General features: G+C 36.1%; 2 protein-coding genes across 4 annotated transcripts; one reads left to right on the top strand and one right to left on the bottom strand.

Moving 5' to 3' along the window:
* The first annotated feature begins 1,378 nt into the window (after positions 1-1,378).
* LOC131351014 (4-galactosyl-N-acetylglucosaminide 3-alpha-L-fucosyltransferase 9-like) lies at positions 1,379-8,753 on the top strand. Of its 3 annotated transcripts, none has more exons than XM_058386100.1 (2): positions 1,379-1,506; positions 4,528-8,753. In XM_058386100.1, the coding sequence occupies exon 2, from the start codon at positions 4,536-4,538 to the stop codon at positions 5,646-5,648; it is 1,113 nt and encodes a 370-aa protein (XP_058242083.1). In that variant the 5' UTR covers positions 1,379-1,506; positions 4,528-4,535; the 3' UTR covers positions 5,649-8,753. The 3 variants fall into 3 exon arrangements, with proteins under 3 accessions (XP_058242083.1, XP_058242084.1, XP_058242081.1); XM_058386101.1 differs by lacking the exon at positions 1,379-1,506 and adding an exon at positions 1,540-1,931; XM_058386098.1 differs by lacking the exon at positions 1,379-1,506 and adding an exon at positions 1,939-2,231.
* Positions 8,258-17,181, bottom strand: LOC131351013 (uncharacterized). Its single transcript, XM_058386097.1, has 19 exons — positions 17,078-17,181; positions 16,496-16,840; positions 14,710-15,066; positions 14,500-14,601; positions 14,340-14,432; positions 14,164-14,256; positions 13,934-14,008; positions 13,441-13,542; positions 12,471-12,569; positions 12,270-12,368; positions 11,554-11,655; positions 10,945-11,064; positions 10,468-10,557; positions 10,001-10,084; positions 9,810-9,902; positions 9,084-9,182; positions 8,796-8,814; positions 8,630-8,672; positions 8,258-8,395 (listed from the first exon to the last, which is right to left on the bottom strand). Exons 1-19 carry the CDS (start codon positions 17,124-17,126, stop codon positions 8,354-8,356), a joined length of 2,106 nt encoding a protein of 701 aa, XP_058242080.1. The 5' UTR covers positions 17,127-17,181; the 3' UTR covers positions 8,258-8,353.
* Positions 17,182-17,412: the final 231 nt, after the last annotated feature.

The raw sequence follows: 17,412 nt of genomic DNA, 5'->3' as shown, positions 1-17,412 counted from the left end.
GTATGTTTATGTAGCACCAGGTGCTGGAGAAACGTTGTTTCATTTCACTATGTATTGCATCAGCTATATTTGGTTGAAATGACAATAAAACTTCTTGAATCTTGGATGAAGGAAACCTGGTCTGATGAGTCATATTGTGGATTGATGAGTGTGTTTGTGTTGCATGCCTGGGGTAATTAATGCACCAGGATGGGAACAAGGCAAGTCAGCAGAGGCATTGCAATGCTCTAGGCAATGTTCTGAATGGGAATGGGAATTTTACTTTGACCTGGTTAATCATTCCTGCAGTCCAGGTTCACTCATTAATGGTAACAGTATTCCCCTGATGGCAGTGGTTTCTTTCAGCTGGATAATGGTAAAATGTTTAGAAATGGTTTCAGGGACACATCAACTTGGTGTCTGATACCACCTTTAGAGGTCTTGTTGAGTCCATCACAGCACAAAAGGGAACCTTTTTGTTTATTGTCATGCTGGAACAGGTTTGTTCGCTTGGGCGAGTTAAAGGAAAATCTTAAAACCACAGCATACAACTGACTGGTGTAACCTTTCACAAGAAAATAATGCATTTTTCGTTTTTTTTTCTTCTTGTCTCACATGACAAGTGATTCAAGATAAGGACTAATAATACTTCCTTCAGAAGATTAAAAAGAACTGACATGACCACATAAAAAAGGTAATGTTATTGAGTAATAACATAATGCAGGGCTAATAATAATCTTTGAGTTATTACACTTTTATCAAACATTTCTTTGGGTTTTATTTGTTCAACAGAATATTTTAATTCGCAGGAATGGCTGTGGATTTTGTCGTGACAGGATGACACTTTAACAATATAACCTCAAAGCAAATGAAGCTATTGAGTTTAGTTTAGTTTCCTTAAACATTCATTAAAATATTTTACAAATAAAAAAGTTTGGAGTTTGGGGGGAAAAGTTGGATCATTGTCAATTGTATGATGAATAAAATAAAATAAAATATTCAAAGACAGATTTACAGGTTACAGATTGCTTTAATTCACCCTCCCCCACGTTTTGACCAGGAGGAAATGTTTTTGTTAGCAAAACAGATTTTATTTCCTTCGAAAGAAAAGAAAACGTGATTAATAGACTAATTTCTGAAAAACTTGAGCCAGTTGTGTTGTTTTGTGTAAATAAGTTTTCTTGTTGTGAAATATAACTAAAAGCACTAGATAAATTAAAACCTTTTTTTTATGTAAACAAACAGACGGTCGATTTTAAAATAAATTTGAACTATCTGTAATTGGTTGGTGCTTATTTGTAAAATAAATAAAATAAAACAAAGCGCTCAGGTATTCCAGAGAAGCGATTGACTCGAAGGTGTATGTGTGTGTGTGGGTGTGTGCGAGTGAGTGAGTGTGTGTGTGAGGGGAGTGGGGTAACGTGATATGGGCTGACAGACTGAAGGGGTGGAGTCTCCGGTGTCACCTTTCCTACCTTCCTATTTCCTCTTTCTTGCACTACCTCCTTTTCCAGTAAGCACTCTCAGGTAAGCTAACTTTAAATTCTATTTAAACACACACACACACACACACACTTTATAAATGGTTCATAAAAAAATCCAGACTCGATTTCATAATTCTCAGAGCTTTGTTCAACCAGGCAAAATTTAACGTTTAGAAGGCAGCTCTGTTGCTTCACCTCTTGTGCATGTAGTCTGATGTATTATCTGGTTACTACACTAGAAAACAGGATGGACTCTGAGAACCAGCGTGTTACCAGAAGACAAGGAAACCACATCTGAGGTTTTTTTTTTTTTTGTGTGTGTGTGTTATAGACAGATCAGGAAGTAACTACAGTTGATGTTTGAAGCTGCCTTGCTTCCTGAGTCTAGATTTCTTTTTGACTCACGTGCGTTTATACTAAAACTACGGCATTAAAGCGAAACCATCAGAGGAAATTCAGCATATGTAGGTAAGAACGTTAAAGAAACAAAAAAAGGTGACTTAGCTGACAGGATCAGTGAGTTCTGAAGCAGAGAAGATAGGTGGGGTCAAGTTGGCTAATATTTGCTTTTCAAATGTCTGGGATTAGATTTGCCTATTGACACTCTGTAGCATGGGGATGGGTAGTTGTTTGCCTTTTTAGCCCAAGATTGCATCCTTGACTACGAAGTCTTCAAGAGGCAGCTCTAGGAAGCTGGTGGAAGAAGTCGAAGAGACGCTGAAGGGCAATAATCAGCCTCCTGAACAAATATACTTCATAGAGAGACAGGTGTAGTAATTAAAACCTTTTCCATTTCTCTCATATTGAGATTAGGAATAATGTATTTAAAGGAAAAGAAATTTGATTAATTACAGTAATCATGTGGTAATTTTTAAACAGTAAGTTTTTACAGCTATTAAATTCACCGCTTAAAACGTGTTGCTATGACACAAGCGGATCTTGTAGCAGATAATCCTAAAGTGTCCGATTCTAAGAAAAGGACATGTTGTCTCAGCATCCGCATTCAATTTGCACATTTAAAGAACCTTCTGTTATAATTTGTGTATTGTTATAATCAGTATATCTTTCTGTTAAAGTTCTTCATAGAAAAAGACTTGAGGTGTCTCAATTTAAATGACTATTTTCCCACAATGTTTTGAGCAAAAGGAAATATTTTTAGCAAAACAGGATTTAGCAAAATTCTGATCATTTAGGCTCATTTCTAAATGAATTCAGTCAGTTGTGTAAAGAAATACAGTGAGCCATTCTATTTGCAATTAATTTTTATCGGTGAAGCAATACGACATGCCTGCTGACGCCTGCTGACGTTTATTTGACGTTGAGTTAAACACACCAGTTGTTTGAGCCGATATACCCTGAAGTTTGTTTTCCCCTATTGTTTAGCTTCCCGGGTTTGTGAAGTAGATCATTGTCTACGTTTCTGACTGTGCAGAAGGAGAAAGCTGCATGATGCAACATGTTTTAGTCGTGTTTTAGCTTCAGGAAGCTCACTCTTCTCTTACACCGTCTACTTGTGACACTTGGACCTGAAGTGTTAGATAATTCATGTTAATTACTGTTTCAAAGAAAGTCAGAAATGAAAACTATTTCAAGTATTCGTAATTTTTTAAGCTAACCGATATGAAGTGTTTAGTGAAAGCAAAAAATTAAGGCTTTTTTTTTTTTTTTTTTTAAAAAGGAAGAAATCAGAAACAATAAAATAAATAATTAAATAAAGAGTAAATTGAAGACTTTTCTCATGCTAATTTATTATCCTGTGACTTTTTTTTCGGTTTGTTTCCTGATTTTTGTGCCTTTTGAATGAGTTTGAACTTCTGCTTTTATCTTTTTTATGACAGAAAAGTGATAATAAAGCAAGAGAACTGGAAGCAAGTACGCAAAAAAAAAAATTCTGTACTTAAACACACAGAAGTTAAAACAAACACTTTCAATTAAAGTAAAACATTTCACAGGGTTATGTGCCAGAATGAAGTGAGGTGAAAACTTCGCACCGTAGTATCCGTTCGATCAGCAATGCACGGACAGTTGATTTTCCCATTTACACATCCTAAATATGCTTAAATGTAAACGCTGTACTCTCCAGTTGCCATTCCTGTCTTACTGCTGGTTGTCATGGTAACATTTCTCAGTGGGCGGTGCAGCTAGATGTGGATGGTGCAGCTAGCATTCCGCTTGATAACAAATCAGTTTAATTGGCAGTTAAAATTAGACACGCTTGAGGGTGTCTTCACTTTTACTGGAGTCACCTAATTATTCTTTGTGGACACGCCCATGTCTAATCACTGATCTCTGCGAACTAGCTGCTGTTTATATACATCTCTTTATGCCTGCCACAGATGCCACAGATGCCTGCTTGTTGTAAAAAGCAAAGTCTAAAGTGATGATCTTTTGCCAAACCATAATCCGACACTGGATACAAGACGTAAGCTGCCTAAGATGCCCTGAGCCATAGCATCTTTTTCTATTTTACGATGCATATTTGGTCTAGCACTTAGTTAACCTAAGGATCTCTTCCAGAAAGTTCATCTAGATCAAAGGGGCATCAAATTTAGGAAGAAATCATTTTAAAATCTATCAGAAATAGCATTATTACATAGCGAGATTCACAGATACTGTCACTAAGTCTGGAATGTCTTTTCTTTTCTGTTTCTGAACACGTGGATTTTATTCCTTCTAGAGACTGATCAAATCCCATGTAGTTTACACCACTTATTTTTTCTCTAACTTGAATAAGGTACTTAAAGCACAATGCTTCTTCTTCTTGGGGCAATTTTAACATGAAAACACTTCTCACACTATTGATACTACAAAACGACCTAGAATAGTCCACAAGTATAGAATCCACCCATCCATCCATCCATCCATTTATCATCTGACCATAATTAAATCCATTATTATCTCTTTCCTTTGTCATTATCAGTTTTTGTTTTTGAAGAAATCTGTATTTGAAGAAATTTGCTACACTTCTAGAACCAGGTTCTTGGCTGGTTTCTGATTCCTTGATTCTGACTTTTGAAAGATCTACACCAATACAGTAAACTTTTTTTGTCTGTTTTTTTTCCAGGGTCTGAGATGATGATTTCCACACCAAAACTACAGCAGATCTGCCTGATAGTCACTTGCTGGCTTGGAGGACTCTTCTCTTGCTTGTTGTTTATTCAGTATGCCTCCCAATCCTGTACACCCGAACCCATTCCTTCTTATCATCAGGTTTACAAGAGCGTAAATATCTCTAATCCCATTACGACTACACAAGCTCAGGAGGAAAAGCCCATCCTGCTGCTGTGGATTTGGCCTGAAAACTACAGGTGGGACTTCAGAGACTGTAAAACCATATACAACATCGACGGCTGCCATTTGACTGATGACAGAAACCTTTACAACCAGGCGGACGCGGTCCTTGTTTTCCACAAAGCTATCAAATGGGACCTGTCCAACCTTCCACCGTCTCCTCGGCCTCCATTTCAAAAATGGATCTGGTTTCACGTAGAATCGCCGACCAACACCCCAAGGATCCCTGGCATGGAGAAGCTTTTTAACCTCACACTGAGCTACAGACGGGATGCCGATATTTCCGTGAGGTATCGCCTCAACCTCAACAAGAAGCCAAACAAGGACTTCGTTCTCCCAAAGAAGGACAAGCTCCTGTGCTGGTTCGTGTCCAACATGAACCCCAGTACCGGAGTAGGGGTCAGGATGAAGTACTACAACGAGTTAAAGAAGTATATCACAGTGAGTATTTTTGGAAAAATTGCTGGAACGCGCTTGAAAGATGAAGAATACTACTCCACGTTGGCTAGCTGTAAGTTCTACCTCTCTTTTGAGAACTCTGTCCACAGGGACTACATCACGGAGAAACTAAATGGTCCTCTCGTGGTTGGGACCGTCCCCGTTGTTTTGGGGCCTCCGAGAGAAAATTACGAAGAGTTTACTCCGGGTAGTGCCTTCATTCACATCGATGACTTCCCAAACGCTGAAGCTCTGGCTAAATATCTGCTTCAGCTGGACCAAGACAACGAAGCATACATGCGCTACTTTGACTGGAGAAAACACATCACGGCGACGCCACATCTGATCGTTTGGAATCAAGAATTTATCATATACATCTGTCACGCCTGTGAATATATCGGAAGGCACAAAGAGTATAGAGCTGCAAAAGACATCTACAAGTGGTGGTTTTCATAAAGAAGAGCTCCAACACTTTTTATTAAGCATAAGGGCTGGGCTAAGATTTTTTTATAAGCTGGTTAATTCCTGATATCGTATACATTCATGTTAGCATACAAGCTTCACTTTTCATTACAGTGCCACAAGATGCAACACAAAATAGGATTGAATTATAAATAAATATATATGTCATCACTACATACATGCATTAATTAAAAAGAATGTTATATTATCCGTCATTAGTGACACTACTTATTTATTTTATTTCTTACTTTAAAAATGAAATCTGAAGACATTACAGCATTTGTTAATACATATTACATTACATATTACACTGACAACTACAATTATTAATTATTGGAATTTAGTTTCTATGGCATTGCATCATAAAAAAGAAAAAAATAATAATAAAGAAAAAAATATAATGTCACAAATTTTTATTATTAATACCATCTTACAACTTACACATAATGAGGCTTTTTTACATTAAAAATCATTTTTCATTTCAAAAATAAATTTAGACTTTTTTTTTTTTTAACTTGAACTCAGTGATGACATTTTTATTTATTTGTATTTTCAAATTTTAAAAAATAGTAATCATTATTCAAAGATTCCTTAATAATTATGCACTAGGCATACAGGTATACAGGGATACTTCATCACATTAATTGAGCCTTACGAAGCATTACGAATTCAGGAATTAGTAAATAAGTCTATCTCATGACTGAGCCACACTGATTTATAAATATGAGCATCACCAAAAGTGTTGCTGAAGTGTTTTTAACATAAAGGGAGAGTATTTATGTCTTTTTTTTTTTTAAACTTGAAGATGCTAATGATTTCCACAGTTCCATTTGTAAGCACGGCTCAACTGATCCCACCACCTCTCATGAGATAAAGTCGGTCTACATCGAGACTCTTCTCAGTTATGGTGGAATGAAACTTCCCACTGATGTCAGAACAGCTGAGTGAAGACCTACCTGTTCCTCAAATACATGAACTAGAACTTTATAGATTAAATAAAATGAGAAAAAAAAACGGCGCTATATTTCCTCTCGAGAGAGTTTTAGACATGTGGTGTGTTTTGTCTGTGACCTAGCGAACCAGTATCGATGTTTTCACTGATAAAGATCTTTGGCATGTGGCTCTGGATAAGCCAAAATGCCGTACATGTACAGATATTCAGAAATAGCAACACAACCTACAGTGACTTTATTATGATCTATTGATTTGTTCATGGAAAACTCAAGTGATATAAAAGCTGTAATGGTTGAGTATGGACATTTTTTCCCCCTCTGTAACTACACTACGACAATCCAGAGAACATGGACTTGATCCAAACTCATGAATTATTTGCAAGAGAATGCACAGAAACAAATGGGAATTTTACAGTGATGTAATTGAAGGCGTAGAATGTATTTTGCAGGCGTGATTTTTTTGGTTTGTTTTGTTTTTAAGTGTAGATGTATTGATTGTCTGGTATGTTGGGGTTTCCTGTTCTTCCGGGGTTTTTTGTGCCTGACTGACAAAGATTTTGATGCTCACTGCACGCCACTTTTGCCGTGTTGTTTGTGTTGGACTGAAACAGTTTCCAGTGTAAAGGTGACATCTGTTCAATTCAATTTCATTTTTATAGAGCTTAAAAGAAAGGACAACTGTCTCCAAGCAGGAATATAAATAGTCACAATAAAAAGTTGAACGTTGAAATTTATCTTTATCCCTAATATGCGATCCAGAGGCAACATCTGCTCTTGTCTATCATCTCGCAGCACAAGCAATCGAAAAGTAGGTCACTTCCTAAAACTTCATAATGCAGACGACGAAGAAGAGTATCAGAGAAGTGTGAGACTTGCGGTGGTTTCAGGGTTTGGGTTTGTCGCATACATGCAGCCTTGTGGTCATGTGACCATCATTGGAACAGAGCCAAAAGTCCTACAGCGAGCATGTGTATTATAAACTCAAAACAAAGAAGCTTCTGTGTCATGAAGGCAAGCATATATCACCAAGACACACCCAATTTCAAAACCGCTAATCATTAATGGATATCCCTTCTGAATATATTGAGTTTTTCTAAGCAGATGTTTACTGGCTTTTCAGGCAGGTTCCTCACTTGTTTTTTTACTTCATGATTATGGCATGTGTTTAACGTATCATACAATTTTGCTCATGTATTTGTTTCATCCTGGAGAGGAGCTAAAGGGTGCTGGAACAGATATTACTGTCTGACTGCTGCTTAAATGATAGAAATAAACTTAGAGATCACCTGAAGATAAGATAGATTAAGGTGTTTGGCCTGTAACTTGCAAACTACAGGGTTTTTTTCCCCCTCTCCTTGACCTTTGGCAAATGTGCAATCTATGTATGAAGTTCATAAATGTGCTTTATGAGAAGATCATGTCTTTATTTACAGAGTGATATATAATATAAATATAATGAATATATATATAATATATATATATATATAATGAAATATAATTTTTTACACAGCATCCGTCTTTGTGGTATAAAATAATAAAAGATATTTTCCAAACCGAAACGGTTACAATCACACTACTTACACTTGTTTGTGGATCGTAAAAGGCAAAATATTTCAATCGCAACAGAATTGAAATACAAAGGTTGTGTTTTCTTAGTTGTCCAGTTTGAGCATCTGCATGAACAAAAATACTTCTGAATACTTCTTTTTATTTTACCGATGACATCAAATCCATCAGGGTTAAAGGTTAGGGTTTAGGGACTGAAAGAGCCTCCATTTCTGGAACAATCTACATGGAAAAACAAATCACACCAGTAAATACATCCTGAATGTTGTTCGAATAATAAACGTTACCAACAACTACTGTGTTTTATGTTATCACAAGAGAGAGACCTTAACCTTTTAATTGTAGCGGTTGTTAGCGCTTATTATTATACACTTTTGTGACACGATGCATTCGAATCTTATTTAAAAAATGCAGAAACAATATTCTAAACAAATGACCTTTTTTTAAGCCTCTTACCTCAGCTCCTGTTCTTGTCTCCATTTCAAAACCCTGTTTTGCTCTGTTTTAAAACAACAACAATAGACTTGTGCAATATTTGACATACAGCGTTTTATCCTGACAGAAAACTCCGAAAAGCATTTATGGAAGTGAAAATTTATAAAAAAAATAAAAAAAAACTCACCTGTTTTTGAGTCTCTTCCCTGATTTATAAAACAAAGCACAATTTTAGACATCATTTGTATAAATTTACAGCAAGAAATCACGTTTTCTTAGAATCCGATTGATTTCTGTTTTTTTTCCCGTTTTTTCTAGAAATGTATTGAATTATATTTTTTAAATCATGACTGTATTAGGGTCATGTCTTATGCCTTTTAATACGAGTTAGCTGACCTGCTATGGAATTGCAATGTCAGTGGAATGTTGCATTTAAAAAATATCTATAAAACTAATAAATAATTGCAGAACTTACAGAAATCGTAGATTTGCAAAGCGAGCCAAGCAGAAAAATACAGCGTTTCAAGTGGCAGAACAACCACACGGAGATCTCCTAAAGTCCGCAATCCTTTCCCTAGAAGCCAAAAAAACAATTAAATCTCACCTACGAGTGTAAATCAGGCCAAAACATGAAGAAGGTTCGTAACTTCTAACTAACCACTTGTCATAATTTGGCCCTATGTAGAAAAAGGATTAGCTGTTAGCTGATGTCAGCTACAAGGAGGAACAGATGTTAATTCTGATGTTGAGTTGACATAATACCGACTTTACGCTACTGATTTGAGATGGGAGAGAGATCATGAGCAGGAACTAGATTCTAAGCATCTGTGAGGTATGTCAGTTTAAGTGTGCTACGTTAACACAGTATGAGAAAGATGTCCGATTTTACATATTGTCGATTAGTAGATATCATATGACAGAGCTTGTCCGTCAACATTGCTTGGGACGATAGAATCGCCCATTTTTCCTGTGTCCAACACATCAGTTTCTAAAACTGACTGTTCACTTCCTCACTCATGTATCCCACCTCTTGCTTGGCAGGTGCAATTATAGATATAACGAGATAATCACATCACCTGTCAGTGGTTTTAATGTTACAGCTGATCAGAACCATGTGTTATATTACAATGTGATCTCCAACAGCGACAGCAAAGCCTCGATACAATTCTAACCACAAGTTTATGACGGAATCCTACGATACCTGCTTTCAGGATCAGTTCTGTGGCGAGAACGATGGCATTTATAGAACTGAGACCTACAGCTCCAAACATGTAGATCATAACATGGAGGAAATCTGTATAATTTAGGACATTTTTGGGGGAAAAAACAGATTCATTAATAAACTAATGACACTCTTACAGAAAAAAAAAAATCATTCATTATTTGACTGACCAGGTAAATATTTGGGATGTCTGAACAAGCAAATAGCTGTCAGAACGTGGACCAACGGAATCAGAGCCAAATATCCAGAACGATCTGAAAACATCATTCACATATCACCAAACTCATTAAGATGAATTTTAAGTATGTTGTTTTAGTTAAGTATTTCTAGTAATATGATTTTATTATTATAAGTATTATTTTCTCATATTTATACCTTGATTTCAGAAGCATACAAATTGAATACTTGCAATCTTACTTCACTAATCCAAGAGAACAAAATCTTAAATATTTTTTAGACCTGAGTACAAATCTCACATATCTCAATTTCTTATTTTGACCTAGGTAATTTATAAAGATAATAATTACTATTAATCAAGTAAATATAATTTCTCAGTATTACAAAGTGAACATCTTACTTTTACAGCTCCATGACTTTAATTATAATTCATTATTAGCATTACTGGGATATTCTGTACCTTCATCTTCCATGATAGCGTATAGATAATGAAAGGAGAAGGCGGCAATTGAAATCATTAAAATTGTGATGATGACAGCGCAGCATAAATCTGAAAAGGGAAATAAATTCAGACATGTATCAGCAACACAGAGTCGATGAGAGTAACGTTTTACATAAACTTACTGCAATTACAGTATTAATTACTGAAAATTACTAGCATTTTCTTTTGGATTACTGACTTTCTGTTATTATCAATATTTTATTTAGTCCAGGTTTATTTTCTGTTTGATCTTCTGACTGCACAGGACGTGGATATGGTAATGGATGATTAAGCCTACACCGTTTTAATATTAAATCATTGTAACATTAACTGGAATGATTCAAATATATAAGATTTGAAAGCAAATGATCTAGCAAAGACTATAAGCATGCATGAACACAATTGAAAAAAAGGACATAATATGACAAAAGTATGATAAAATGTGATCATACTTACATCCTGTCTTTCTCCATTGAGAGCAGCATCCTTGTCTTTGTCCTTGTTGACGACGCAATAGATAAATTACTCCTGACCATACAACTATATACATTACACCTTCAGACAGAAGAATCCATCCTGAAAGTCAGAAAAAAATCACGTAAGCCTTCAAAAATATTGAAATTAAATAATTTTTTGTCTTGTTTGCAGTAAAACCCATCTACTGGTTTATTATGTAATACATTGCCCTTTTTTGCTGATATGCTAAGATTTTTCTGTAACACGTCACATCACAACACATCCCAAACTCTGCCTGATAATCATCCTTCTGAGTGTTTAATCATGTATGTTTGGTTTGGCACCCATTATAAGCATCTTCCTGTCAGTTCCCTCTTGGCAAAATCTATGTTCTGTTGTGTTTACTCAGCCTGCCTCTATTTGTATATCAAACAAAAACAAAATTTGTATATCAAATGTATATCAAACAAATAACAAAATTTGTACTAAGAATATAGAATACTTTTGTATTGTACTGTATAGTATAGTAGACAGCTACAATAACATCAATTTGTACAAAAATTTATGAACATGACTACTACAAGTAATATACTATAATAAGAGACGTACCTTTGGCAAAATTCTTTAGCGTAATAGAGAGAAGAATATAAATGCTAATTACACCGAGGCTTAATACAGTCACAAAAACTGATGACAAAGCAATGTGCAAACCTGAGAAAGAAAAGGAAATATATCACACAATAAAGTGAAATTGGCTGATCTATGGAAGTATAATAGTGCCAAAATACCTGAAAGCAAAATAGCATATAAAACTTTTTCTGATTCTGATGAACTGAAAAAAAAAACTTGTCACAAAAAAAGAAACTTTGCAATTTGATCTGAATAAAAAAAAAAATCCTTACAGCATTTACAAAAAATTACAATATTCATTATTTTTCAGCCTCACAAATTCAGGTATTAAAATTCAGGTTGAAAAAATTCAGGCATTAATATTCAGGTCGACAAAATATGAGCCTTAAAATTCAGGTCGAAAAAATTCAGGTCTTAACATCCGGGCTATTACAGGAAAAGCAATGGATTGCCGATTGAAGTGTGCATCCTGCTGCCTGTGCAGTTTACTTCGCAGGGAATCACTTGCCAATTGAAACGTGGCTCTTGTAATTAACCTGCAGTGGAGAATCTGCTCTGACTCATGTGATTAAATATGCTATGTTGCTTTCAGGAATTTTGGCACTATTGTACTTCCATAGAAATCTCAACTCTACAAAGTTTCTAGACTAGCTATTATATTTATAATGAAGTCAGGAAGCAGTTATAATGCTTACGTTCAAAAGGTATCCATTGAAAAAGGTGCCCTTGTAGAATGAGGACCATCATTATCCCCATGATCTGAGGCGATATTACAGAAGGTACTTCAAAGCTGTCTAAAAGTCCCAAGAGGTGTTCATGGAGGTAGAGAAGGTTTAACACAGTTTAAGTCTATTCATTTTATGATATTCTGTACTCTCCATTAAAGCAGTACTCACAGTCAAAATTTACGGCACTGCTGCTGAGAAGAGTTCCAACCAGAGCAAGGTTGAATATTTCCAGGCACATGGTCAGATGTGTTTCGAAACTGAGTATAGCTGTGGGCAGAGGAGTCACTTGCTATTTTTTGTTCTCAACAAAAATAGTTCTTTTTTTTTCCAGAATCATTTCAGAAATTGAGAAACTGTTTTATTGTAGTAAAATAGAAAAAAACCCTAAGAAATGACCACCCCGATAATATATCTAAAATAAGACTGACTGAAAAATTTGTAGAAGATTTTAAAATTGAAGTCCATTAAAGGGATGCTCTTAACATTGGGGAATGTAAATATTAATTTTTGATCATTTTCAGGAATAAAATATTTTGGAGTTGACTAGAAATATTGGCCCTGGCCAGAAATTTAAGCAGACATAAACATTAACAGTATGTGACAACTGAATAAAATGGGCCTTCATAATCATGCATAATAATCACTGTAACAACCATTGCACCATCCCCTCCTCGCCATCAGAGGGAGCCCTCACCTGAATCTTAACACCTCTGGGTCCTGCTGTTAACTTTCATTTTACGGACTTAAATACAGAACCATGCCACATACACCTTTTGCAGTATGGCCAGTCTACCTGTGTACCAAGCCTTCTTTCATTACTATTGTTACTATTATTATTATTTTTTTTTACACTTTTTGTTTCTGTGTTTTTTTTTTGCCTCACTTATTGCTTTTCTGGTATTTTGACCTTTGCCTGATTCCTGTTATTCCGTTACCTCCTGTTTCAGATTGTATGCTCCCATTTTCTAATAAAACACATGGATTCTGCATCCTCTGATTTGGCATCTGCCTTACGATTACATAATAATGTGTTTTACATAACAATGTTTTTTTTTTTTAAATATTAGGAAAATGAAACACATTAAATCATTCATTTATTAAATAAATTAAATTATATTCAAAATATATTATTCCTTACCTAAGACAAATGCACAGATGGCAATGACCACTTCTACGATTACTATTACTGTTACAATGTGTTTGGAAGCTGCCTGAACCCGGGTAAGGTTTCCAAAGAAAACTAAATAAGAGATTAGAAAAGATGGATCATGTTTATTTATATGCAGTTTGAAGGGAACATTATATGCAACAATGAAGGGATTGAATGTAATCAATGAAATGCTTATTTAAGCTTATTTAAGCTGTTAACAGCAAGAAAAATAGAAAGAATAGAAAGATATTTTCTGTTAATTTTTTTTTCTGTTAATTTCTTTCTGTTAAAACCACGATAGTGCCATATGGTTTTAATATTCACAACTGTAACCCTAGTGGTGATGTGCCAAACATTTTATTAGCACAGTTAAAAAGCAACAAAGTAACCAAGCAAGGAAAGAAAGTTAAGCAAAAAAAAAAAAACCCTCCATAAATCAGACACGTTTGGCAACTAGCGGTATGAGGAAGTGCAAACTTACATGAACATGCAGCTATTGTTATACTTATATGGTAAAGTGGAACAGCTAAAGCCTTCACTGCTTTTTGTAAGCGCTCTGTGAAATAAAACAAATGATCTGTGTACACATATTCTGTATACATGCAGTATGACTGAAGATTAAATTAAAATGAGCTCTACTGAAGGCAAAGAAGTAAAAATGTAATGTTCCTCACTGTCCTAAAACAAACAAGTGAATAAAAAAAGACCTACCTGGTAGCATGCCGAGATAAGATGATGTTTTCATCAAGATAACAGGCCTCATGATACTAACAGTTAAACAAACGATGACCTCAGATAGAAAACCTATAAAAATAAATTAAACCAAACAACAGTCAGGAACATGGAAGCTGCCATGTATGATAAAAATGGAGAGGGAAATGATTTACCTTCTAATGACCACAAGCAGAAACTCAAAAACATGCAGATGTTTGGACAGAGGATCAGAAAAATTTGCCATTTCATGCCCTCTTTGCTAGCAACTGAAAAAAAAGAGTGATATTTAGATTTCAATGAGTAAAAAGATGATATTAATGAATGATGAAATACCTTTCTTTCTCAGCAGGTTAAAAACAGGTCCACAAAAGCCAACTGCAAGTAACAGTGCAACAGAGCACAACACTAATATTGCTATATGGAGGGCAGCAAAACCTGTAGGAAAACGCATGGAAAATAAACATCATAAACTTCTGGTGAAGACCTGAACTTTTAGTTGTTCTTTAGAAAGACAACTCATCAGTGATCAGACAGGTACATTACCTACACCTTGCAGAAGCACAGTGGTACGTCCTGACATGTTCCTGGTGTGGACCTCACACGTAAATTCTCCTTTATCTTCCATCTTTACATGCTTCAGGTTTAAAGAGAAGTTTCCTTTTGGGATTTCAGAAGGAAATAAATCAACTCTGTCCTGGTAACTCTCATGTGAAGAGTCTGGGAAGATCTCACTGTCTTGATAAAGTAGGACGAGGATCTCTGGGTCTCTGTCTGTCCTTTTCCAGGTCACTTCTTCAATCTCACTGGCTGGTACATGTGAATCTACAGAACAGTTCAGTATGACATCCTTACCCTCAGAGGCAAAGACAGCTTGGTCTGATCCTGTCACCACAAGACCCCCTGAAAGATTGCAGAAGACAAAGTTAGATAATGAAATCTAAACAAAAATTTCAATTCTGTATTTGTATTGTTGCTTAAATTGACCTTGAATATTGAGTAGACTCTGAAATATAACATCCAATGTTATGTTTGTCAAATAGTCAAATACATACTGTCATCAGAGTTATAACCAGTCATATGTTCATTACTGGACCCACGATGCAAGATATGATGTATGACATACACAGGCCAGACAGGACATATAGTACAACACCATGCAGGGAAGAGTGTATGGGAAGCAGTGGGAATAGGGTTAAGGATAGGGGTGAGGGTTTGGAGTTAGGATTAAGGGTTAGGGTTAGGGGTCAGTGTCAGGGTTAGGGATTACAGTATAGCAGTAAAATTTAAATACTTCAATTACAAAAGACAGTTATTATGGAAATAAAGCATTACAGTAAACACAGGGTCCAAAGCTGCAACCAGAATGAATTTAGTATAAAAAGTATCAGTGCAGTGATGCTTGTAAAGGAAACTTGAGAGGAATGATGCTTAAAGTGATAGTGGTGTATTATACTGAGTCAGTGCATTGTAATGGAACAGAGAGCGACAAATAGAACGAACCACCCAAGTCAAATCTGTGCAGAGGCTGCTCTATACTCTGTATGGTCTTGTTGCAGTTCCCAATTCAGATGCAGCTGGTCAGAACACTCTCTGTGGTGCCCCTGTAGAACATGATGAAGCTGGGTAGAGGGATGTTCACCTTCTTTAGACAGAGGAGTAAATGCGGGCACTGCTAGGATCTCCTGGCTAGGGTGCTGGTATTGGTTGTCCTGCTGAGGTCTTCCAATGACAAGGCCAAGTACCTTGTGGACCCATTTAATCACTGGGAGAGTGATCAGCACAGGACTTGTTAAGATCAACAATCATCTATTTTGTCAACATTCAGGGACAGATCTTGCCCCAATTCTTGCACCAGACCATGTTCCACCATTCCTTGTGCCATCAGCTTCTCATTGATGAGGCCAATCATCGTAGATGTTGTCAGTAAACTAAACAGTGTGGTTTGATCTGGATCTTGCAGTGAATTTGGGGTCAGCAGTGTAAACAGCATTAACAGCACTGGGCTGAGATGGTGTCTTACTGCCGACCCGAACTGATTGGTGCACCCCCCAGCAAGGAAGTTACAGGTAAAGAGAGAGACTCTGCACCAGTGAGAAGCACCTCGTGTGAGAAAGTTGTAGAGTTACAGTTACAACACACTGTGCTGGAACCTAGCAGGTCCAGTCAACTATTGGGGGATGATGATGTTGAATGCCGAAGTGAAGTCCATGAAGTCCACTCTTGATATTTGAACAGATAGTTGAAGCAAAATGCATTCAACTTGTCAAACTCAATAACATTTTACATAAATACAGAGAGATACACACAGATACTATAAATTGTTACTTACTGATATTTTTAACTTCCATTATGACCTCACTGGAGTCTTCGGATGTATTTACTTTACATCTGTAGCCTCCAGCATCTTCTTCAACCACATTTTTGAGTAAGATGGAGAAGTTCCCCTTTAAGACCTTATTGGGAAAAAAGTCAACTCTGCCTTTAAACACCTGACTCTGGAGATCTGGTCGACTTTTTCCTTGTTGGAAGAGGCTGACTAGAGAATCTGAATCTTTCTTTCTCCATTCCACCTGCAGACCTTCCAGAGGCAGTGGGATTTCAGTAAAGCATGGCAGGAGGACTGAACCTCCCAGCTGGGCCACAACTGGACCCGAGGGGCCGTGGACATGGAGACCTGGATTAACATCGAACATTGATCCATGTGTGTACAGAAATAGCTAGGAATTTATTTTGGACATCCTCAGACAACTCTTTTGAATTTTGGAAAAGGTCATTTTAACATGTCAAGTGAGTAAATTTAGAAACAAGTATACATGTATATACAGTATGTAAAAAGGACATTAATAATCAGTATTATATTTAAAATCAGTATTAAAGAATAAATTGTAATAAATGAGTACAAAAGCTTTACCTTCATGTCCAACAACAAAAAAGAACACCATAAAAACTGACAAATGCATCTACCGCACAGGTTTTCACAACAGTTTCACTCCAAATGACAGAGGTTTGCATGTACCTGGATTTTTTATGTGGGCTTTATGCTATGAGGAACTTGTATAAACTAGTACAACAAGTCTGAAGGGGGGCAGTTGCTAAAACCTCCTTCTGTAGATGGTGGTCTTCCATTTATGCTATGTATAGTACAGGCTAATGAGTAACATTATAGCACACACAGAATCATGTAATTTGTTAAAAATATGTTCTAGTTTACTATTGTGTTACATGGGATAATAAGTGCAAATGAGT

Source organism: Hemibagrus wyckioides, linkage group LG03 (genome assembly GCF_019097595.1).
Source record: "Hemibagrus wyckioides isolate EC202008001 linkage group LG03, SWU_Hwy_1.0, whole genome shotgun sequence".
In the NCBI taxonomy this organism is placed as follows: Eukaryota; Metazoa; Chordata; class Actinopteri; order Siluriformes; family Bagridae; genus Hemibagrus; species Hemibagrus wyckioides.
The sequence above is the reverse complement of the archived record's forward strand: the minus strand, read 5'-3'. Positions and strand labels throughout refer to the sequence as shown.